Source organism: Triplophysa rosa, linkage group LG16, assembly GCF_024868665.1.
Source record: "Triplophysa rosa linkage group LG16, Trosa_1v2, whole genome shotgun sequence".
Taxonomy (NCBI): domain Eukaryota; kingdom Metazoa; phylum Chordata; class Actinopteri; order Cypriniformes; family Nemacheilidae; genus Triplophysa; species Triplophysa rosa.
This window is the reverse complement of record NC_079905.1, coordinates 5,897,874-5,922,356: the sequence shown is the minus strand read 5'-3', so window position 1 is coordinate 5,922,356 and position 24,483 is coordinate 5,897,874. Positions and strand designations below refer to the sequence as shown.

The 24,483-nt window shown below is 38.7% G+C and overlaps 2 protein-coding genes across 3 annotated transcripts; one reads left to right on the top strand and one right to left on the bottom strand.

The window, feature by feature from the left end:
- The first annotated feature begins 88 nt into the window (after window positions 1-88).
- On the top strand, window positions 89-24,361 carry fbxl6 (F-box and leucine-rich repeat protein 6). 2 transcript variants are annotated; one of them, XR_008964518.1, is made up of 11 exons: window positions 89-925; window positions 3,268-3,426; window positions 3,606-3,669; window positions 3,861-3,992; window positions 4,079-4,186; window positions 4,284-4,397; window positions 4,501-4,732; window positions 4,984-5,224; window positions 5,385-5,541; window positions 19,034-19,087; window positions 19,166-24,361. XR_008964518.1 is itself a non-coding variant. In XM_057354504.1 (10 exons), exons 1-9 carry the CDS (start codon window positions 369-371, stop codon window positions 5,512-5,514), a joined length of 1,737 nt encoding a protein of 578 aa, XP_057210487.1. In that variant the 5' UTR covers window positions 89-368; the 3' UTR covers window positions 5,515-5,541; window positions 19,034-24,361. The 2 variants fall into 2 exon arrangements, 1 of the variants encoding a protein (XP_057210487.1); XM_057354504.1 differs by having other exon boundaries at window positions 19,034-24,361.
- Window positions 5,526-19,123, bottom strand: eppk1 (epiplakin 1). Its single transcript, XM_057354503.1, has 2 exons — window positions 19,013-19,123; window positions 5,526-16,704 (listed from the first exon to the last, which is right to left on the bottom strand). The coding sequence occupies exon 2, from the start codon at window positions 16,682-16,684 to the stop codon at window positions 6,356-6,358; it is 10,329 nt and encodes a 3,442-aa protein (XP_057210486.1). The 5' UTR covers window positions 16,685-16,704; window positions 19,013-19,123; the 3' UTR covers window positions 5,526-6,355.
- Window positions 24,362-24,483: the final 122 nt, after the last annotated feature.

The following is a 24,483-nucleotide window of genomic DNA, read 5'->3' as shown; positions in this document are numbered from 1 at the left end:
AGATTACATTGCAAAATATTGTAAATCTAGAGTGGACAATGAGGTCAGGCACGAGAGCGGATATGACGACCAACGGATATGACGAAAATGATCATGGCAGGCGAATAACAACAAAGAAGCAAAGCGGTAGAACATTGGTTATTTTTTTATTTGTGCTATACAAAGCTTAATTATTTTCCTGCGTTTTTATATTGTGCAGGTTTAACGTTACTGCTATTTAAATGAACTATGCATTCAACTAAGGAGGAGCGACGTTATTTTTGTCAAACGTGTCATGCGTTCCCTGTTTCAGTTTAAAGTTTCCTTCAAGGCGTTTTTTGTATCTAGTAAATAAAAAATAAGGCACCAGTCGTCAGTTTTTATGAGGCATGGAGAGCACACACATGGAGGCATCCAGCTCAGGTACAGAGCAGCAGTCAGTCCAGGCTTCTGTTGCAGAAGTGTCATCCTCTCAAGAGCAGGATTCTCCGCCCAGAAGAGCCGAAACATCAAGGACGAAACCTGTGCCAGGTAAAGGACTAAAAAGAAAAGCAGATTCCATTACAAACGAGAAGAGCAAGAAGAAAAAGCGGAAAAATAGCCAACGAACGATAAGACCAAATTATACTGTCCAGGAGGGAGAGGACATGCTTTTGATTATATCAAATATAAGTAGCGGCGACAGCATATGGAAACCAAAGCGTAAAGGATGTAAGAAGAAGAAGAAGGTAAAGTCAAAGGGCAAGAATAAAACCTCTACACTTCACAAGAAAATAATACCTGCCAAAATCAAAGTCACAAAGGAATCAGTTGATAAACGTGTCGATTTGGACAGTGTGCACGCGGATGGTTTTGACCGATGGGGTCAGAGTTTACCAATAGAGATACTGGTGAAAATCTTCCAGTTTGCAGTCCTTCGGGATGGAGCTGTACCTTTTTTATGCAGGTGAGACCTATATGCTGTATTTGTGATGGTTTTTTTTTCCTTCTTTTTTTTTAAATACTTTTTTAAACATTTGGTTGTGTACATAACATGAGGTAACACAGTAATCAGAATTGGGTAATTATAGTAGTTTGTTTTTGTGTTCTAAGTGAAAAATATCTATTTTTGGCAAACAGTTGCCTGTTTTTAATAATGTAACATTTAATTAGTAACATAAAATACTATTTTGAGGGGGTGTGCCGTCTTCCTTCTTTTGTGTCCTTGGCTGATCACATGCCTGCTTCATTTCCTCACCCTCATGTTGTTCCAAATCTGTAAATTTCTTTGTTCTGAAGACCACAGAGAAAGATATTTGGAAGAATGCTTGTAACCAAACATTTCATGTAGAGGTGCACCGATTGACCGGCCAGAGATCGGAATCGGCCGGTTTTTCGTATGATGACCGGTCGTATGACCGGCCGGTCAGTCTCACGTCTAGCCGATTCCAAGCCGATCTTCTGTTGTCCGTGATGCGGGCAAGAACGTCACAGCCGTCAGTACACTCAAAGCCGCCAGTAAACATGTAAACCTGCGCGTGCGCAGCCTGTCTTTCACGGCTCGTTTATACACGCATGTGTGTCTACCGTACCGCGAGTCTCTGCTGACTGACGCGCATCTCTCATATCCGCTGACTGCACGCGCGTGCACACGCATCATGTACTGTACAGACAAAAAGGTGCACTGTAGTTCATCTCTCGCTGCTCCGTCTACATGGGGTATGTATGCTAACAGTGATGCTAAACTCTGACACATGCTAAACTCACGTTGAAGTCGTTCACTCTGTGTAAAACAAACGTAAATTCCATTCAACCTGATAACTTGTCTTACGTTAAAACTGTGGTCATTTCACCTAGGTAAAATGACATTCAACACGACTTCTACTTGTTTTTAAAAATCCAAAATATAAAAAAAGAATTAATCAACCAATATATATGATATATATCTGATTGTGTTCTTTACTAACACAAAAAAACTGCAAATACATATACATCTTTATTTATTGAATAAATCAATCTTTATTGAAGTTGCAGCAAAAATCAACCCACTACTTTTAATACAGACCCAAGATAAAGACAATTTATTTTACATTTCAGAAAAAAATGAAATAAAGCAATGTTAGTTTCAGAAACAGAAACAGACGAGAATAAAGTTGAAGTAGGCTATTTTATTGTTATCTTAGACTTTTGTGAGATGAGTACAAAAATGAAAAAGGTAAATTAAGTGACATGTTTAGTTATATTTTATTATTTGTACTTATTTTCGGTCACAGAGTTCTTCAATTTAAGTTGTTTGGGAAAGAAGATTCTGTAATTTAATGCAGCTTGGAGAACTGCATTTAGGGAAATTTGGGGAAATTGTAATGTTCAATCATTTATGTAATAAAAATAAAAAAAAGTGTATTGAAGAAAAGTTAATATGGTTTTTTATACAGTATACTGTCAATTATAGTTTGTGGATAGAAAATCGGAATCGGCAGGTTTCACTTGTAATAAAATCGGAATCGGCAAAGAAAACTGCAATCGGTGCATCTCTAATTTCATGGCCACCATTGACTACAATAGTATGAAAATTTGCTTTATAAGCTTCTTTGTTCTGTTGAACCCAAAAGAAGATATGAACAGTTCTGGGGCACTTTTAACTTCCATTGTAATTTTTCCTGCTATGTTAGTCAATGTTTGTAACGGTTTGGCTTTGGTTACAAGCATTCTTCCAAAATGTCTTTCTGTGTTCATCAGGGAAAAAAAGAAATTTATACAGATTTGGAACAATTCAAGGGTGAGTAAATGATGATAGTGTTTTTATTTTTGGGTAAACTGTCCCTTTAGTATGACCTAGCAATAAATAATACTTCTAAGGTATATATTACAATAATCTAGGTTTGTAATTGATGCTAATTATTACAGTAAGAAGTAGTGTTTCCATTAAGACACTTATAAAAATTGACTATGACTATGGTAACCATAGCTGTTTGGGTTTATGTGCTGAAATCACATATTAACTATAATCTCACCACAATAAACATGATATTTGTAGACTATAGTATTTCAAATGGTGATCAATCTACTGAAAAACTACACTTACTACACCTTTACTACAAATGTTAAATTTCCTATTGAAATTTGAAAATATAATAAATAACACTAACATCGACACAATACTGTAAAAACAATATATTCAATCTTAATCCGAAGTGCTACTAAAATGTTACTAATTTGTATTTTTATGAACATACTCTTGACAAATCTAAAGAACATCCTTTTACTTATGTTAGTTTGTTTGCTTGTATTTGTTTGCACTCTTTAAAGGGTTGGTAGAGTTTGTCGTCTATGGAATGGGGCTGCATCCTCTCCGGCCCTGTGGCGCAGTGTGTCACTTGGCTACTGCTGGATTGAACCCAGTAAGAGTCAGTTACCTGGGACAGAACAGAAGATTAGGAACACTGTAGACTGGCTAGCACAAAACAGGTCAGTGGTTGAACCAAACAAAGTGTATTGAAGTGTTGTGATTTTTTTCATTTCATCAACTGGAGCAAAACGGGAACACGTACAAAAGACGTCTTGTTCATGTGAGATTATGCAGAGCAAACGAATGTTCATGCAAATGAGTTGAGTCCTGCATTTTTTTTTGTCTCCATATACTACAGATTCTCTCAGATGAGGGACTTCTCACTTTACCACTGGAAAAAACATGTTGATTATGTCATTGAGGTAACCAAACATTTGATAGAGAATAAGCATTTACTATTATATCATGTTCTCTCAGAAATTTCCTATACAAGCAAAGTAAGTTGAAAGTAAATGCTACTTTTATGTTTTGCTGCACCATAAATTCATGCAGACATGCCTCGTGTGATAAACCTTGTTTTTCGATATATTCAGGGTATGTTCTCTTTTTCTAGAGAGTTTCACAATGCTCCCCCAATCTTCATTCTGTCAAGCTTTCCTATTGCACCGGATTGACAGAAAAAGCCTTCCAGAGTCTTGGTGCTGGCTGTCCATCATTAGAGATTTTAAATGTTCAACACTCAGAGGTTTGTTCAATTTTTATATTGTTTACTAAGATTGCATCTATTTATTCCACTGACATATAACCGTCTTTTTTCCTTTATATATATAGTTCCATGTTGATGGTCTGGTGTCTTTCCTTGAGACCTATGGAAACCAAATCAAGAGTATTTACTTCACACACAGCCCCAAGAGTGACAGGCTTCTTAGCATTTTGTCTGTATGTTACTACAAATGTTTTACAGCAATTAGGTCTCTTGATGACATATTAGCATCTCTTTTTGTTTCTGATGAGTGAAATGTCTTGTAATTTAAAGAAAAGTTGCTGTCCCGAGCTCCGATTGCTGGAGATCAACACTAAATTAGATGGAGGATACTGCCAGCTTCCCATCTGCATTCAGGCTTTGCAGATTGGATGCCCCAAACTTCAGGTGTGGGTCCGAGTTTTAGTGAATGAATTCTCATTGCTTCTTCCAAAATGCTGATGTATCTGCATCATCTACATTTTGCTTCTTCTTACATTTGCACATTTAGACTTTAAGGTTGATGAATGTCACTCCAGTTCCTAAAATGATCCGCAACACACCCAGTTCAACGTCTGGTTTTCCGCTGATGGAGGAGCTGTGCATTGCCACTTCCTCTCACTCCTTCATGTCTGACAGCGACCTGAGCAATGTGCTCCACAGCTCCCCCAATCTGCGAGTGCTGGACCTACGTGGCGCCTCCCGCATAACAGCCACCGGCTTGTATGCTCTGCCTTGTGAAAGTAAGATTTTTCATTTTTAAAACATATTAATGTGCCTCAATGCAGTGAAAATGTAAAAGTGTTAAAAGGGACATATTATACTTTTCAAAAAATAAGTAATCTTTTGCCCAAAGTCCATAATAGCTATAACAAACGTGAATTGCTTAATATCTGACTTGACTGAACATACTTTTGAAAAGGGTCATATACCTAGACATTTTTGGGCAGAAATAATATGCTGTTTTCCCCCTTCACTTACCCTGCTCATATAGGACTGGAGTGTTTATATTGGGGACTGTACTTCAATACCAATAACATGGTGGCATCCAAGAAAGGCATACACATGCTTGCTCAGAAATGGAGTAACACCCTCAGGGAGCTTGATTTGGCCAATCAGCCATTCTCAGAGGAAGACCTGGAGATCACCATGGGACATCTTGCACATGGTGCTGGAGTCGATTCTTTTAATTCTCTGAATCTCAGTGGAACTAAAATCACTTCATCTGCCCTCAGGTAGGCCTACAAGTCTGTTTTAAATTTTGCATGTATTGATGTAATAAAGAGTGTAAATTGTGATTCTCTTTTTTTGCTTTTCAGTGTATTAGTAAAGTCTTTTTTCTCAAAGTAATATTTATAACCATCAGATAAATAACAATTTATTAATTGTTCATAGGTTACTGATAGGCCAAACACCAGCTCTGAAGTACTTGAATCTGTCCTCATGCCGGTATCTGCCCAGAGGACTCAAACGTATATATCATGGTCAAGAAGACATTCAACTACTTCTAGACAAATTAAGCTGAACGTGTATTTGTTGGAGAAATTCAGATGTATGTATTGAAGAAAACTGCTGTTTTATTCGGTTGTTTCCCAAATGTACTTTTTGATGTAAATTTTATTGGGTTTTAGTAGATAGAAAGTCACTTCACAGTTAGTTTTGAAATGTGTTTTCATAAATGAAGAGTTTGGTTCCAAAATGAGGTAACTTCGTTTTTCAAATTCTTCAAAAATCATGTTTTTTTTTACAGTGCATTCCAATTAATATCAATCAAACTGCAGTTGGTTGGTTTTGATTTCAGCCATAATAACTTAAAAAATACAGCTAACTAACACAATAAAACACAATAAAAACACGATAACATAATAAAAAACATGATTTTTGAAAATTCTTAAAAATGGAGTTATCTCATTTTGGAACCAAACTCTTCAAATATTTGTCTACTCTTATTAATCTTGTAAACTATGTTTTTTTTCATGTTCATATGCTTACATGAAATGAATGTTATGAATTTACATGTAAACAAATCGCATTTAATAAAACACTATCTTTACATAGGTAAAGTAAACTAACATCAAAATTATATATTTCAGCTTTATTTTTCGGCTTTAATGCTACATTTAACAAGAGTACATAACTTTTAAAACATGTTTTTGCATAATACATTTAATGACCATTACAGTCTTCGGTGTATAGAAACAAAAGGTAGAAACGTGTTAATTTGTGATTCTAGTTACCCAAAAAATAGCTTTGACCACAAAGCAAATACTGTATACACAGCATGATATAGTTATTAAAACAAGGTATATAATACAATGTACTGAATTACTCATTAGATGCGTGGCTTGTTGCATCAAATCGTAAACCTACTTTTTTAAAGCAAGCAGACAAAGACCAGTGTTTGGGTCTTTAATACACCGCTCTATGAGCTGCAAGTATGTGAGGTTTTCTTGCGTGTTTGGATCAAAGAAGCCCTTGGTGTCATCATCTGGATCAGAAAGGATCTTGTTCATCTCCTCATCAAAGAATCCTCTTTGGTACGCCACCTGCACAGGAACCCGATGGCTGTGCACAGGATCAATGATGCCTCCAGTAGCGATCTGAGCTTCTAGAAGACGAATGCCATGGTCCTTGACGATGAGATCTTTTTTCAAGGCTTGAAACAATGAGATAATTTCCCCATCATTTGGGTCTGTGTAACCAGTGACTGCACGCTCTGCAGAGAGCAATTTGTTTTTCATTTCAGTCCCAACTAAACGTTCAGCTGCCGCCTGCTCTACTGACAGTTTCTTGTTTCTCACTGGGTCGATCATGAAGCCAGTGGCGGCCTGAGCCTCGAGCAAAACCAGAGATGTTCCAGGAGTCAGAAGTCCTTTATTTTTGGCCTCATAGATGCTCATGGTCTGTTTTGTGGACTGGACAAATACACCAGCAATGCTGTTTGTTCCCTGCAGGTATTTTTGCACAGACTCCATTTCACTCACATGATCAACTGTGATTTTTCCAGATGTCAACTCTTCATATATTTTCTTAGTAATGATTTGGGAATTAAACATCTCGTCAGCACTCACGTCCTTTCTGATACCTTGGAAGTTGGTCTTTTGGATTGTCTCAGTTGTTGTGGTGGTGGTCGTGGTTGCGGTGGTTGTTTCTGTTTTTTGTGACATCAGTGTCAGAACAATTTCTAAGAATTGTTCAATAGTTATTGTGCCTGATTTGTACTGCTGTACCAGATCTCTTCTCTTTTCCTCAGAAATGTAGCTAGAGTAGAGCAGATCCCAGAGAGAAACCATCTCCCCTTTGAATTTGCCTCCTGCTTGATTTGTGGTTGTAGACTTGAGGATGTTCTTTGTATGTTCATCTATGAAGAAATAGTACTCGCCTTTTTTCACAATGACGAGGAGGCTCAAGCCAGTGTTTGGGTCTTTAATACACCGCTCTATGAGCTGCAAGTATGTGAGGTTTTCTTGCGTGTTTGGATCAAAGAAGCCCTTGGTGTCGTCATCTGGATCAGAAAGGATCTTGTTCATCTCCTCATCGAAGTATCCTCTTTGGTACGCCACCTGCACAGGAACCCGATGGCTGTGCACAGGATCAATGATGCCTCCAGTAGCGATCTGAGCTTCTAGAAGACGAATGCCATGGTCCTTGACGATGAGATCTTTTTTCAAGGCTTGAAACAATGAGATAATTTCCCCATCATTTGGGTCTGTGTAACCAGTGACTGCACGCTCTGCAGAGAGCAATTTGTTTTTCATTTCAGTCCCAACTAAACGTTCAGCTGCCGCCTGCTCTACTGACAGTTTCTTGTTTCTCACTGGGTCGATCATGAAGCCAGTGGCGGCCTGAGCCTCGAGCAAAACCAGAGATGTTCCAGGAGTCAGAAGTCCTTTATTTTTGGCCTCATAGATGCTCATGGTCTGTTTTGTGGACTGGACAAATACACCAGCAATGCTGTTTGTTCCCTGCAGGTATTTTTGCACAGACTCCATTTCACTCACATGATCAACTGTGATTTTTCCAGATGTCAACTCTTCATATATTTTCTTAGTAATGATTTGGGAATTAAACATCTCGTCAGCACTCACGTCCTTTCTGATACCTTGGAAGTTGGTCTTTTGGATTGTCTCAGTTGTTGTGGTGGTGGTCGTGGTTGCGGTGGTTGTTTCTGTTTTTTGTGACATCAGTGTCAGAACAATTTCTAAGAATTGTTCAATAGTTATTGTGCCTGATTTGTACTGCTGTACCAGATCTCTTCTCTTTTCCTCAGAAATGTAGCTAGAGTAGAGCAGATCCCAGAGAGAAACCATCTCCCCTTTGAATTTGCCTCCTGCTTGATTTGTGGTTGTAGACTTGAGGATGTTCTTTGTATGTTCATCTATGAAGAAATAGTACTCGCCTTTTTTCACAATGACGAGGAGGCTCAAGCCAGTGTTTGGGTCTTTAATACACCGCTCTATGAGCTGCAAGTATGTGAGGTTTTCTTGCGTGTTTGGATCAAAGAAGCCCTTGGTGTCGTCATCTGGATCAGAAAGGATCTTGTTCATCTCCTCATCGAAGTATCCTCTTTGGTACGCCACCTGCACAGGAACCCGATGGCTGTGCACAGGATCAATGATGCCTCCAGTAGCGATCTGAGCTTCTAGAAGACGAATGCCATGGTCCTTGACGATGAGATCTTTTTTCAAGGCTTGAAACAATGAGATAATTTCCCCATCATTTGGGTCTGTGTAACCAGTGACTGCACGCTCTGCAGAGAGCAATTTGTTTTTCATTTCAGTCCCAACTAAACGTTCAGCTGCCGCCTGCTCTACTGACAGTTTCTTGTTTCTCACTGGGTCGATCATGAAGCCAGTGGCGGCCTGAGCCTCGAGCAAAACCAGAGATGTTCCAGGAGTCAGAAGTCCTTTATTTTTGGCCTCATAGATGCTCATGGTCTGTTTTGTGGACTGGACAAATACACCAGCAATGCTGTTTGTTCCCTGCAGGTATTTTTGCACAGACTCCATTTCACTCACATGATCAACTGTGATTTTTCCAGATGTCAACTCTTCATATATTTTCTTAGTAATGATTTGGGAATTAAACATCTCGTCAGCACTCACGTCCTTTCTGATACCTTGGAAGTTGGTCTTTTGGATTGTCTCAGTTGTTGTGGTGGTGGTCGTGGTTGCGGTGGTTGTTTCTGTTTTTTGTGACATCAGTGTCAGAACAATTTCTAAGAATTGTTCAATAGTTATTGTGCCTGATTTGTACTGCTGTACCAGATCTCTTCTCTTTTCCTCAGAAATGTAGCTAGAGTAGAGCAGATCCCAGAGAGAAACCATCTCCCCTTTGAATTTGCCTCCTGCTTGATTTGTGGTTGTAGACTTGAGGATGTTCTTTGTATGTTCATCTATGAAGAAATAGTACTCGCCTTTTTTCACAATGACGAGGAGGCTCAAGCCAGTGTTTGGGTCTTTAATACACCGCTCTATGAGCTGCAAGTATGTGAGGTTTTCTTGCGTGTTTGGATCAAAGAAGCCCTTGGTGTCGTCATCTGGATCAGAAAGGATCTTGTTCATCTCCTCATCGAAGTATCCTCTTTGGTACGCCACCTGCACAGGAACCCGATGGCTGTGCACAGGATCAATGATGCCTCCAGTAGCGATCTGAGCTTCTAGAAGACGAATGCCATGGTCCTTGACGATGAGATCTTTTTTCAAGGCTTGAAACAATGAGATAATTTCCCCATCATTTGGGTCTGTGTAACCAGTGACTGCACGCTCTGCAGAGAGCAATTTGTTTTTCATTTCAGTCCCAACTAAACGTTCAGCTGCCGCCTGCTCTACTGACAGTTTCTTGTTTCTCACTGGGTCGATCATGAAGCCAGTGGCGGCCTGAGCCTCGAGCAAAACCAGAGATGTTCCAGGAGTCAGAAGTCCTTTATTTTTGGCCTCATAGATGCTCATGGTCTGTTTTGTGGACTGGACAAATACACCAGCAATGCTGTTTGTTCCCTGCAGGTATTTTTGCACAGACTCCATTTCACTCACATGATCAACTGTGATTTTTCCAGATGTCAACTCTTCATATATTTTCTTAGTAATGATTTGGGAATTAAACATCTCGTCAGCACTCACGTCCTTTCTGATACCTTGGAAGTTGGTCTTTTGGATTGTCTCAGTTGTTGTGGTGGTGGTCGTGGTTGCGGTGGTTGTTTCTGTTTTTTGTGACATCAGTGTCAGAACAATTTCTAAGAATTGTTCAATAGTTATTGTGCCTGATTTGTACTGCTGTACCAGATCTCTTCTCTTTTCCTCAGAAATGTAGCTAGAGTAGAGCAGATCCCAGAGAGAAACCATCTCCCCTTTGAATTTGCCTCCTGCTTGATTTGTGGTTGTAGACTTGAGGATGTTCTTTGTATGTTCATCTATGAAGAAATAGTACTCGCCTTTTTTCACAATGACGAGGAGGCTCAAGCCAGTGTTTGGGTCTTTAATACACCGCTCTATGAGCTGCAAGTATGTGAGGTTTTCTTGCGTGTTTGGATCAAAGAAGCCCTTGGTGTCGTCATCTGGATCAGAAAGGATCTTGTTCATCTCCTCATCGAAGTATCCTCTTTGGTACGCCACCTGCACAGGAACCCGATGGCTGTGCACAGGATCAATGATGCCTCCAGTAGCGATCTGAGCTTCTAGAAGACGAATGCCATGGTCCTTGACGATGAGATCTTTTTTCAAGGCTTGAAACAATGAGATAATTTCCCCATCATTTGGGTCTGTGTAACCAGTGACTGCACGCTCTGCAGAGAGCAATTTGTTTTTCATTTCAGTCCCAACTAAACGTTCAGCTGCCGCCTGCTCTACTGACAGTTTCTTGTTTCTCACTGGGTCGATCATGAAGCCAGTGGCGGCCTGAGCCTCGAGCAAAACCAGAGATGTTCCAGGAGTCAGAAGTCCTTTATTTTTGGCCTCATAGATGCTCATGGTCTGTTTTGTGGACTGGACAAATACACCAGCAATGCTGTTTGTTCCCTGCAGGTATTTTTGCACAGACTCCATTTCACTCACATGATCAACTGTGATTTTTCCAGATGTCAACTCTTCATATATTTTCTTAGTAATGATTTGGGAATTAAACATCTCGTCAGCACTCACGTCCTTTCTGATACCTTGGAAGTTGGTCTTTTGGATTGTCTCAGTTGTTGTGGTGGTGGTCGTGGTTGCGGTGGTTGTTTCTGTTTTTTGTGACATCAGTGTCAGAACAATTTCTAAGAATTGTTCAATAGTTATTGTGCCTGATTTGTACTGCTGTACCAGATCTCTTCTCTTTTCCTCAGAAATGTAGCTAGAGTAGAGCAGATCCCAGAGAGAAACCATCTCCCCTTTGAATTTGCCTCCTGCTTGATTTGTGGTTGTAGACTTGAGGATGTTCTTTGTATGTTCATCTATGAAGAAATAGTACTCGCCTTTTTTCACAATGACGAGGAGGCTCAAGCCAGTGTTTTGGTCTTTAACACATCTCTCCACAAGCTGCAAGTACGTGAGGTTTTCTTGCGTGTTGGGATCAAAGAAGCCCTTGGTGTCGTCATCTGAATCAGAAAGGATCTTGTTCATCTCCTCATCAAAGTATCCCCTTTGGTACGCCACCTCCACAGGAACCCGATGGCTGTGCACAGGATCAATGATGCCTCCAGTAGCGATCTGAGCTTCTAGAAGACGAATGCCATGGTCCTTAACGATGAGATCTTTTTTCAAGGCTTGGAACAATGAAATTATTTTCCCATCATTGGGGTCTGTGTAGCCAGTCACTGCCCGCTCTGCAGAGAGCAGTTTACTTCTCCATTCCATCCCAACTGTCCCTTCAGCTACCGCCTGCTCTACTGACAGTTTCTTGTTTCTCACTGGGTCGATCATGAAGCCAGTGGCGGCCTGAGCCTCGAGCAAAACCAGAGATGTTCCAGGAGTCAGAAGTCCCCTATTTTTGGCCTCATAGATGCTCATGGTCTGTTTGGTAGATTGGACAAATACACCAGCAATGCTGTTTGTTGCTCCAAGGTATTTTTTAATCGATTCCATTTTATCAACATCTTCATCATCTACTTCATCATTGATAAGCATGCCAAACATTTCTTTTGAGATGATTTTTGATTCGTACAGTTCACTTGCTGATACTTGTCTTCTCAAACCTTTAAATGAATGTTTTTTTGTAGTTGCTTCAATTATCAGTGCTGTGACCATTTCTGTTATCTCTTCTATTGTCAGTTTTTTGTGTTTGTATTGGTCAAGTAACTCTTTCCTTTTCCCTGCAGATATGTACTCCGAGTGTAGCACATCCCAAAGTGAAACACGTTTGCCTTCAAACTTCCCGGCATTGATGATCACAGATTTCTCCTTGAAGACATGCACTATTTGTTCATCACTGTGGGTTGAGCTTTCAACACTTTTTTCAGTTACAGGGAGCAGTATCAGGCCTGTTGAATCCTTTACACATTTCTTTATGAGGTCTTTGAACGTAAGAGGTTCTTTTGTGTTTGGGTCTGAAAATTCTTTGTCATATCCACTTGGATTTTCCAGAAGCTCTATGGTTTGCGAATCCAAGAACCCCTGCAGTATTGCCTTCTGAATAGGCATTCGGTAGCTTCCAACTGGATCAATAATTCCCCCCGTGGCAAGCTGTGCATCTAACAGATTGAGTCCATGGTTTTGAGGGATGATACCTTTTTTCATAGCTTCATATAAGCATATTTGCTCATCTGTGTATGGGTCTGTGAATCCAGTGACTGCACGTTCAGCCAAGAGTAAGTGCTCTAATAGTTCTGGTCCAATAGTTTGAACTTTGGCAGCCTCCACAACTGTATGATATTCCTTTCTGATTGGGTCAATAACATATCCAGTTGCTGCCTGAGCCTCAAGCAACATAAGTGCCACATCCGAGCTGAGTAAGCCTTCAGTTTTTGCCATATATAAACTTAAGACTTTTCCTGATGGGTGAAGCTTTACTCCTGCAATACTTACAGTGCCTTTCAAATACCTTTGTACAGATTCAAGTTTAACCACATCTTCTAGTTTTGCCTTTCCATCTTGCAGATCCTTGAAAGTATTGGTTTCAATGATTCCAGAGTCATATAGCTGTTGCGCAGAAACAGGTTTTCTTATGCCCATTGTTGTTTGTGTTGCTACTTTCTGTTCCAGTTTTTGGATAGTTGTGATAACCACTGTGTTAACATCCTTGATACTTGTCTTGCCCAAACGGTATTGTTCAAAGTACTGTTGCCTCTGTTCATCAGTAAAGTATGCAGAGTGAATGACCTCCCAAAGAGATGGAGATTTTCCAGAGAAACGACCAACAGTAATCACAACTTTATTTTTCACAAAGTGTTCCTTAATATCCTCATCTGAGAGAATGGGTTGTGTTTTTTCTTGTGTTTTCCCTTTTTCTGCAAGAGGAAAAAGGTAAAGGCCAGTATCAGAATCCTTGATGCATCGTGTCATCATCTCCATGTAGGTCAGGTTTTCTTTTGTGGTTGGATCGAAAAATCCTTTGTTGTCATCAGTTGGATCAGCAAGAATCTGGTTTAGTTCAGCATCAAAATAACCCTTCTTAAAAGCAACTTCAAGTGGCAAATGTAAACATGTTATGGGATCTATGATGCCACCTGTAGCAATCTGGGCTTCCAGCAGATGTATGCCATGCTGTTTTACAATGAGATCTTTCTTAATGGCTTCAAAAAGGGATATTTTCTTGCCAGTGTATGGGTCTTTGTAACCAGTCACAGCTTTCTCGGCAGACAGCAGTTTTTCATAAAACTCTGGAGGAATGACTTTCTGCTTCAAGGCCTCTTCAGTAGTGAGTTTCTTGTTCTGCATCGGATCAATAATAAACCCAGTGGCGGCCTGTGCTTCAAGAAGACACAAGGCGGTTCCACTTGTAAGAAGTCCCTGTCTTTGAGCTTGATAGATGGTCATTTTCTGGTTGGATGTTTGAACTATTACACCTGCTACGCTGCTTGTTCCACTCAGGAAATGCTTCACCGTGGTTCTCTCAAGAAGATCTTTGATTGTTAACCTTCCCTCGAGCACATCTTTGTAGGTTTTCTCATCTATTATTCTCAAATTCAGCAGCTCCAAAATGGAGACTTTTCCCCTGAGACCATCCACCTGGAGATCAACATTTCTTTGTACTTCCTTGCTCTCAATGATCTCAATGATTACTCTAATAATTTCTTCAATTGTTATTGTTTTTGACTTGTATCGTTTGATCAGCTCTTGCCTTTTCTCCTCGAATAAATATTCAGAGTTAATGAGATCCCAAAGTGTCACTTTTTTGTTGCTGAATCTGCCATATCTCACAGTGATGTACGTGGTTTGGAATGTATCTTTGGTGCTGTCCTCTATCTTGATTCTCATGTCTTTCTTTTTGATTGGCAAAAGGCAAAGGCCTGTTCTTTGGTCAGTGACACATCTGGATATTAACTGCATATAAGTAAGATTTTCATGAGTGTTTGGGTCAAAGAATCCTTTTGTGTCATCAGTTGGATCACTGAGAATCTGATTAATTTCTGTATCAAAGTATCCCCGCTTGTAAGCAATGTGAACTGGAATGCGATGGCTGTTTATGGGATCAATAATACCGCCTGTGGCGATCTGGGCCTCTAGGAGGCGTATGCCATGATCTTTCACAATTAAATCTTTCTGCATTGCCTGGAACAGTGAGATTTTTTGGTCAGTATAAGGATCAAGGTAACCTGTCACTGCCTTCTCTGCTGAGCAGAGTTTTGCATGTAGATCTGCCCCTACTACACGTGCCTTTAGAGCTTCACTTACTGAGAACTTTCGGTTAGCAATTGGATCAATGATGAATCCTGTTGCTGCTTGGGCTTCCAGAAGAATAAGTGAGGTTCCCGGTCTCAGAATTCCTTTTTGTTTGGCTTGGTAAATTGACATTATTTGGGAGTCTGGAAGCAGCACACCAGCGATGCTTTGTTTACCTTGTAGGTATGATTGAATGGCTTCATTCTCTGTAACTTCTTTTACAGTCGTTTTTCCTTGTTTCAGATCTTCGAGGTCATTCTTAGTGATGATGTCCGCCTCGAAAAGCTGGTTTGCGCTCACCTTTTCTCTTATTCCTTCGAAAACCACGTTGGCTTTTTTCACTGAAAGTTCAATCATCTCCAGGACTTTGGTGATTATAACCTCAATTGTGAGTACTCCGTTTCTGTATTGCTGGATGATATCTTGCCTTTGCTCTTCAGTAAAGTATTCAGACATAAGTAACTCCCAGAGTGAAACAGTCATTCCCATGTACTTGCCACATGTTACTTTTACCATCACACCCTTAAAGATTTTTTTGATGTCATAGCCAATGAATGTGTGAATCAGACTGCCTGACTTATCCTCAATGGGCAGCAATGTAAGTCCTGTAGAGGGGTCAATGACACAGCGATCCAACAGTTGCAGATATGTAAGGTTTTCCTTTGTGTTTGGGTCGAAGTATCCTTTACTGTCATCTCCAGAATCCTCAAGGATGGTGTTCATCTCCTCATTGAAGAAACCACGCTTATAAGCTACATCCACTGGAATTCTGTGGCTGTTTATAGGATCAATAATTCCACCAGTTGCAATCTGTGCCTCAAGCAAACGGATCCCATGCTCCTTCACAATCAGTTCCTTATTTAGAGCTTGAAAAAGGGTAATTATGTCACCAGTGTATGGATCCTTGTAACCAGTGACTCCGCGTTCTGCTGCAAGCAATTTTGCATGGTACTCTGGTCCTACAAGTTTTTGTTTAATAGCATCATCAACGCTCAACTTCTTGTTTTCTACTGGATCGATCATGTATCCGGTTGCAGCTTGCGCTTCCAGCAGGATCAGTGCAGAACCAGGCATGATTATTCCTTGTTGCATTGCCTGATATATGCTCATTTTCTTATTACAGGAGAGCACAGCTACTCCCCCAATGCTCCCTTTACCTTCTAGATATTCTTTCACTGTTTCCATTAACATCACATCCTGGGTGGACTTTTTGCCCTTTTGCAGATCCTCATACGTCTGTTGGTCAATTACTTTTGATGACAGGAGCTCGTTGGAGGTTACGCCTCTGCGAAGGCCTTTGAATGTGACGTATATTGGGAACAGCAGTAAGCCTGTTTCTGGGGCTATGGTGCATTTCTTTATCAGTAATGGATAGGTGAGGTTTTCCTGGGAGTTTGGGTCATAGAAGACATTTAGAGCATCTGTTTGGTCTTTGAATAGATCTTTTTCATAGTGACCTCTCTCATACGCCTGATCTTCTGTTAAGTAGCATTTTTCAATAGGGTCATAGACACTTTTAGCAGAGATCTGTGCTTGTAATAATCTAATGGCATATTCTTTTGGGATCGTGTCCTTCTGCATGGCTTGAAATAGTGAGATTGGTTGGTTGGTGTAAGGATCTGCATAGCCCTCGGTGGCCTTCTCTGCAAACAGAAGCTTCTCTTTAATTTCCTGTCCTACAATCCCTTCTTTGACTGCTTTGTCGACAGAAAGCCTCCTGTTATTTATTGGATCGATGATTCCTCCAGTCGCAGCTTGGGCTTCTAACAGTGCCAAACATGTTCCTTGTTTCAGCAAGCGCTTCTTGTAAGCTTGGTATATTGTAATGGTTTCATTTGATTGTTCAAGGGACACCCCAGCAACTATCCCCCACGAGTTACTGCTTTCCTGCGCCGGCATTTTTGTGAATTTCCTGGCACCTGTGCACAACATAAGAAAATTTTAATTGATTATGCAGTTAATACTGTTCTCTTTTGTTACTGTAGAAACACAGTAAAAACGGCAATGCATTGACACATTTAGTGCCCTATAAACATCTGGGATTATCTGACAATGAAAACTTTCAACAGGGCAAGTTTAATTTATTCTATGACATGTCCAGACAAGAAAAATGCCTTAAACATTACATCATGTGGAAAACCCTGATGCACAAACCTTGTTAACAGGGTAAAACTGGAAATACAGGATGCTGCTGTTATTCTTAAGAATGTTATCCAAGTCTGAATAAGGAGTGAGTGATCCATGTCAAGACTTTCACTCCTCAGTTGCACAAACAAGTAAAAGGTGAAAGTATGAGATGTGCATTGAAACCAGTATTAATAATATAATTATGCTTGTTAACATATTATATTTGGTTACTGTGAGACATTTATTTGAAAAGGTCTCTCTCTGCCCCTTTCTTTTGGCAAACAGCCAAATGTGCTATTTCACAACTGAAAGTAAATTGCTAGCTTGGCAGAGCAAGAAGTGCTTAACATCTGTTGCATTCTTATGACTTGGATCAGACAGTTAATCAGATAAACATTGTATATCACATTTCATTACTTTTAATAAATATCTATTTCAACTTTAATAGTAATATATGCAAAAATGTTGTGTAAATTATGCTATTATCATCATCCAATTTTTGGATAAAATGTGAGCTAAACATAAAACCAGGTTAAGACCCAAATTACTTGCTTTATTACTATTTTTGTTTGATAAGACTGTGGTTATGTAAAACACTGTGTAGGCATTTATGCAAATATGGCTGCATTTTCTTCATGTTGCAAGCAGGATTTTTAAAGCTCTTTCACAATGAATAGGGCTTCCTGTCCAAAAAATGTTTGAAATTCCACGGACACGGCCTGTAAGGACTAAGGTTAAACTTAACCACATACATTTCATGAATCAGCCACTTTTTGTATGTAATCCTAGCAAACTTTGCAAGACATCTGATCAATGTACTGCTTCATTTACACTTTGTAAATACAATGCAGGTTATCCTTATAGGGATAGTTCACCCAAAAATGAAAATTCTGTTATCATTTAGTCACCCTCGGATTGTTCCAAACCTATATACATTTCTTTGTTCCGCCAAACACAAAGGAAAATATTGGACGAATGTCTCATCCCCCATTGACTCCCATAGTATTTATTTTCCCCATTATGGCAGTAAATGGAGATGAGATCTGTTTGGTTACTGACATTCTTCCAAATATATTCCTTTGTGTTCAGTAAAACAAAGACATTTATACAGGTTTGAAACAGAATTTTCATTTTTGGATGAACTATCCCTTTAATGCTCTAACTGTACATTGTAATCAGTTAAAGGGGTCATATGACATGGCTGAAACGAATATTATCGCTTATTTTAGATGTAATGCAATGTGTATACACGATTTAAGGTTCAAAAACGCTGTATTTTACACATAACGTGCATGTTTGTATCTCCTCTTTGCCCCGCCTCTCTGAAACACGCAGATTTTTTACAAAGCTCATCGCTCTGAAAAGCGAGGTGTGCTATGATTGGCTAGTTGACCAGTGCGTAGTGATTGGTCGAATACTGCAAGCGTGTGATGGAAATGTTACGCCTCTCACCATATTTGGAACATCAGGTTCCAAAGCAATTGTACTGACAGGTCCACCTTACTTGCGTATACATTTGGGCGGTCTTAGTCAAATCATACCACGAACTGACGTAGATTTGAGGGGGTGTGGTTACACGAGGCGTTTCAGGCAGGTCTGGGTGAGCATTCGCTTTTAGATAGAATGCATCTTTTGTTCTGACACTTTCATTTTTGCAGTTTTATGTGTCTAATACATGCATGGGCAACTTATAACACACCAAAGACATAGAAAAACACGTATTCGTGCCATATGACCCCTTTAAAATATTTCATAGTAATAACCGGTTTGTCAGTATAGTGCATTTAACCTTAATACTGCTACTAGCACCTTCACAATTTACAGTATCTCTATTATTGCTGTTAGTGAAGTTAATGTTTAACCAGTCATAAAAAGAGTATACATACTCAGTAGAATCATCACTGTTCACAAGGCGTCCATCAGCAAATATTTACTGTTTCTTACAAAGAGGACGTTTCATTCTCATAGAGCTCCTTACTTACTAGAGGTGTGGCTCAACAAGTTAACAGATGTTTAGCATAATGGCACATACACGTCCTTATACAAACACGATATTTCAATGACAATCTTTGGCTTGATTTTCAAAGTTTCACATCTTACCTCTTTATGGTGGTTTTGCAGAAAGTTCCAGTTGGAGTCAAACTGAGACTGCCTTCCTGTTGACTGAGCCTTAAGGTAAACCAAGCACACAACAGACACTCAGTGAAAATCTGAGCATGCATGCTTCCCTCTCTCTGCTTGATATACTGATAGGTCTGGTCAAACCCCACCCCAAGGAACACTCCCCTCTCTCTCTGGAGATAAAACAAATATCCTGCAGCCGAATGAAGGAATGTTATGCTCCTTATTGTCTTCCTACCGAAGCTGTCATGAACACTCAACTTGTAATGTTTAACACTATAAAAAGGCAAGTCAGCAAAAGCCTTGAGTTTTGTGTTTGTGCATAACTTTACTGGGGCAATGCAGTAGTCATATACTTCTGTGTTTTCTCAATAGCTGGCTGACATTTCAGACTGTGGTTGGGCAATCGTTTTTTTTAGGCAAGCATGATTAAAATGAGGAAAATCTGTTCTCATAAAACGTTTTATTATGCTTTTCACAAGTATTCGCTTATTGCACAGATTCAGTTAATGATTTAAAATGTTGTTTTTATAATGCAAGAAGTGTGTGGATGTGATTCTTATCTGTTTGATTCAACATAGATTAAAGGAAATCTGGCCTGACCTGTACTGGGTTTTGGGTTAAAATATTATTGAGAGCAGTGAAACTGGACATCAACCTTAGTGTTTCTCTAAAGGAGTTTGCCTTTCTTGTTCAATTACATTTAAGCTGCAATTTATTTCTGCTTTTATTCATGTAAGCTATAGGGGTACATCAAAATAAAATAGTTTTAGCATTGGGCCAAGCATTTTAAAAAAGGGCAATACAGTCAACGTTTTTTTTTGTATTTATCTGTAGGCGTTTCATTGTCTGTTTTTATAGTGATTCGTTGTTGTTCAGGAAGTGTTTTTTTCTATAATGCAGAAATGACATTAAAACATTTTCATTTAAAGTTGTTCATAGAATATAACACTGTTGACAATAACGGATTGTTTTTTGCACTTGTATTTCACACAGTTTTAGGTGTTCTGAGTTTTGTTTAATATTGGCCTTTATATGGTGCCCTTCATAAAGCAAGACATTTGCATATTTACTGCATATTTACAAAATCCTGAGTTATTTCAACCCATTTTGGGGTAAAATATTGATTAATGGGATTAAATGAATTTATGCTTTTTTAACCCATGCGTGGTTTGTTCAAATATAGACATTTTCTGGGTTCATTTAAACCAGTGGTTGGGTTTGTCTATATCACCCAACCATGTTAAAACAACCCAACATTTTTTACAGTGATAGGGTAATGCTTCTGCTTTCACATGGCCTGTCAAGCAAAACCCTTCTTTGGAACAAATGCTTGTCAAAATCATCACTCTCTTGTTGAAGTTTCTCAGTACTTCTCCAGTATTTCTATGCCACACCTCCATGAGGTGACCTGATATGCTAACTCACCCTCACACTCCTGCAAACAGAAGTGACTTCAAAACTATGCAAGGCTGCATTGTATCACATGCAACGTCTTATCACGCTATTATCAGATTATCTATCCATCAATGGGGGACCTTATTCAACACTCTCTGAGAATGAGATCCTGCTTTACCTGCTCCTCAGTTTTTGTGTAAACAGATAGGAAGCAAAGAATACCTGGTTTAAACATCAATGTGTATGCTTTTACTTTTACATAATGTCATCTCTTCGTGACTTAATCTTCAGAATCAATATTGTAATATGGGCAAATGCAAAATACTTGGTCAATACATTTTGACAAAAATGTCAGATAGAACCTTATAATTCCAAAGTGACGAAATGGTGTCCATACGATGGAAGTCAGTGGGGGCAAATGTTGTTTGGTTCTTTTGTGGGTGAACTAGCCCTTTAGTTCACCCACGAGGTTCATGTCATACATACTAGCTATAGCACATATTAGTTGTTAAAGACAATGGGCCCTATTTTAACGATCTAAGTGCACGGTTTAAAACCCCACAGACTTCGCGCAATTGACTGTAGACTTTAGACTTTGATTTGGTCTATGGCCCAGTCTATTTTCAGTTTGTCAAAATAGCAACGCGCCAACAATAAGCCTGAACACACCTCTTTTTTAGACCAGGACGCACATGGGCGCACAAATGGGCGCAAATGCATTTGCTATTTAAACAACGCGGCTCAGGATGGGAAAATGAGTACTGTGTCGGGCTGAAACTAGCAAAAACACTTGCGCCGCATTGCGCCGGGTGTACCATAGGGCCCAATTTTGTTTATTGTGATATACAACATACAGAATGAGCAAAAGACTGATCTCAGTGCTGGCATTAGCACAGCTGAGTGAAGCAACAAACATCCTAAGCACAATGTTAACCACAAACTAAAATTTTCATTAAAAAAATTCTAACAAAAATGAGCATTAAAGACTAACTAAAGTGTGTTAAAGTCTTTCACCTTAACACAAAATAACACTATTTAAAAAAACTTCAAAGCATGCTGGGAACTACAGATCCACTGCCCAGGTGATTGCTTACGTATTAATTCCATTTGACAAATTTAAGTGGGTTGAAAATGATGAATACGTTGCAAACATGTTGTATCAACTTATTTCAATACGTAATTTGGACAGTGTGGAAATTTAACTTTTTTTAGAGTGTTGGTTGATGACACCAGATAATAATGATGCTTTTCTTCTGATAAATGTTGTAATTCTAATCATCTAATTTCCGCATATATCTGGGGAAATTGAGGCACTTTCCTTACAGTAAGTATACTACATTATACACTTAACTAATCCACACCCTGAAGTACTATCAAAACCTTTTCAACCATCTTGATTTGACTCCAAAACATTGTCTTAATTTGTATATTACAAACAGGATCTCGTAAATGTATAATTATAACTCCCTGAGCAAACTCTGTCATGTGTGTGAAGAATGGAAAACTTTGGAAAATGGTTTCCTTTGTTAGGTTTTAATCATCAGCAGTTACATGTCCAAACAGCCCTAGAATTTATGAGTACATGAGTATCGCCACCTTTCCGATAACTGTGCCGTAAGATAATGTCCCTCCTTCACTTAATACTGACAAGTATCTGGGGAACAGATGAAGCATGTAAGGTTTTGCCTAAAGAAACAAGGTGTGTCGGTTTACATTCCAGAATCCCTTTCGACCAAAAAATCCCACAAAGTGATGGGGGTATGACTAGAGTCAATGGCAAAGGTGAGGGCATCAATCTCTCTCATACATACAGCTATATAGTCTTCTCTTTCTGTCTGTGGTGGGGGTCCACCTATAAAAAATGTAGCTTCTGAAAAAAGGGATTTAATACGCCAATTAATAAAAGCAAGGTAAAAATGCTGCAAATATTAGAATCCCCATCAATCACAAAATATGTCCTGCGACAAAGTGTTGAATGACCATACTGAAGTCTATACATTTGTCATCAGCATGGTAAGATTTTTTTTTTGCAAATATTTGAGCCTCTTACTGTAATTCCTTGCATATCATGAAATAGTGTCACAGAAACTTACGGAAACAAAAGAACCGCTCCTGTTAAAATAACTAATAATTATCATCCCATCCCATTTCGACTTTAGTTATTGTATGAAAGCAGTGATTATGCACTTAAATATACACCTTATTAAATTTAATGCGTGAACTTTTACAATAAATGTAATACATTTTCAAAATAAGATGTTTCATCTGGGCTTGCAATCTCTGTATAATCTTCCAGATATGTTAGTTATTTAATTCATGGTTGTTTTTCACTTTTAGACGTCTTTGTTATGCATCACATTTTCAATTCATTGTTCGTACTCCTTCCGTTGCAAAGTGGCCAGTAGTTTGACACCCAAATATCCTGAATAACAGGAAGCCAGAGAGAGGGTGAGAGAGAGGGAAACAAGATTCATGTTTTATGTGGGATCACTTCACATGCATTATTTAAAATGAATACTTCAAATGAATAATTAATAATACATCAGTGGCTTAAATTGTGTGGCCTATAAGAGATTAGAAGGTTCCTATCAAATGTCAAATCTAATCTTTGTTGCAGTAAATTGCAGGATGTTCATGTTAAGAAATTGTTCAGTTCTTTAGTATTTGTCATTGACCATTTTTCTTTAGAAGACGATCTTACTAACTACTGTGGAAAAACAGATCAATTTCCTTCAACATTCAGCCAGAATGGAGCGCTTTCCTGTTCAAGCAAGTTTTGTGATATAGTGATATAGTACACACCTTAAGTGTTGATAGAATTATAAGGTTGCAATCATACTGTCATATTTTGATGATAGGGTAAAAATGGTTTGTTTTGGTTCTTGGTTATATGCAAATAATTTTTTTGTCATGAGAGAAACAAGAGTATGCAAATAGGTCTTCAGGAACGCTGCCACATTTAATGTTTGTGTTTTTCTCTTATTTCTTGTTGACATGACGATATGAGACTATACATCATATATTAAATACAGTTTGTTCTGCGAAGCATTCATGGCTGAAAAAATATTTTTGATATTTCCATTCAATTATTAGCTTAAATTAATTATGATCAAAAATTGATCATTTTTCTTTAGAAGACCACACCTTAATGCTATTGACCTAGAAATCACAAACGTATATCAAGGTAAATACTGTATGTAAGTCATTAAAAGATCTAAACGGGTCAAATTGATGTACAAAAAAATGCTTCAAGTTGTATAAATAAACGCACGGAAAGTGCAAAGTAAAAAAAGCCATAAATGCATTTTCAAATACAGGTTATACATTTACAAATCGAAGCAAATTTATTTAATTAAATCATGAAAGAATCCAATTTCCTTCAACATTCAGCCAGAATGGGGCACTTTCCTGTTCTAGCATTAAGCAGTTTTTCCACCAACTTGATTGGTTCAGGCATTCTTCTAAAAACATCAGCTGCTTGACAGAGTTGTTCAGCTGAGATATTTTGGTTTTATGTTGTCCACAGAAGTCATGTAGCATCACTTTCAAGGATCTGCAGTTTCATGCCCTGAATGAGACTTTGTCATCAGATTCAGTTGGGATAAGAAACAGGATGGGTTTGCTTTGGGTGTGCCAACAGCTGCTAATTGCTTGCTAGTCTTTTTGATGTAAATGAGGTTATGAGTAAACAAGGGTTCCTATGTCCACATTTTAACATTTGCTTTCGGAGGACTTTATCCAAAAGTCAGTTGGGTGATAGTGATATAGTACACACCTTAAGTGTTGATGGGATAGAATTATAACGTTGCAATCATACTGTCATATTTTGATGACAAGGAAAAATGATGTCGAACATTGTTTGTTTTGATTCTTGGTTATATGCTAATTATTTTGTTTCATTAAAGTAAAGAGCATAGCTGAGTAACCTGAGGATTCCATTCCCTTTGTCTATTTTTTAACATTGGCACTTTCTCTGATTTGTGAAGTGATTATAGTACACACAGTGATGCAATCATACTGTCATATTTTGATGATAATAAAATGGTAAAAAT

What these genes read in the sequence shown, in the direction of transcription:
- fbxl6 (XM_057354504.1), top strand. Translation starts at nt 369, where the DNA reads ATGGAGAGCACACACATGGAGGCATCCAGCTCAGGTACAGAGCAGCAG. An exon ending in GTATGCTCTGCCTTGTGAAA is followed by an intron (nt 4,733 to 4,983) that starts GTAAGATTTTTC and finishes CTGCTCATATAG; the next exon opens with GACTGGAGTGTTTATATTGG. An exon ending in ATCACTTCATCTGCCCTCAG is followed by an intron (nt 5,225 to 5,384) that starts GTAGGCCTACAA and finishes AATTGTTCATAG; the next exon opens with GTTACTGATAGGCCAAACAC.
- eppk1 (XM_057354503.1), bottom strand. Translation starts at nt 16,684, where the DNA reads ATGCCGGCGCAGGAAAGCAGTAACTCGTGGGGGATAGTTGCTGGGGTG.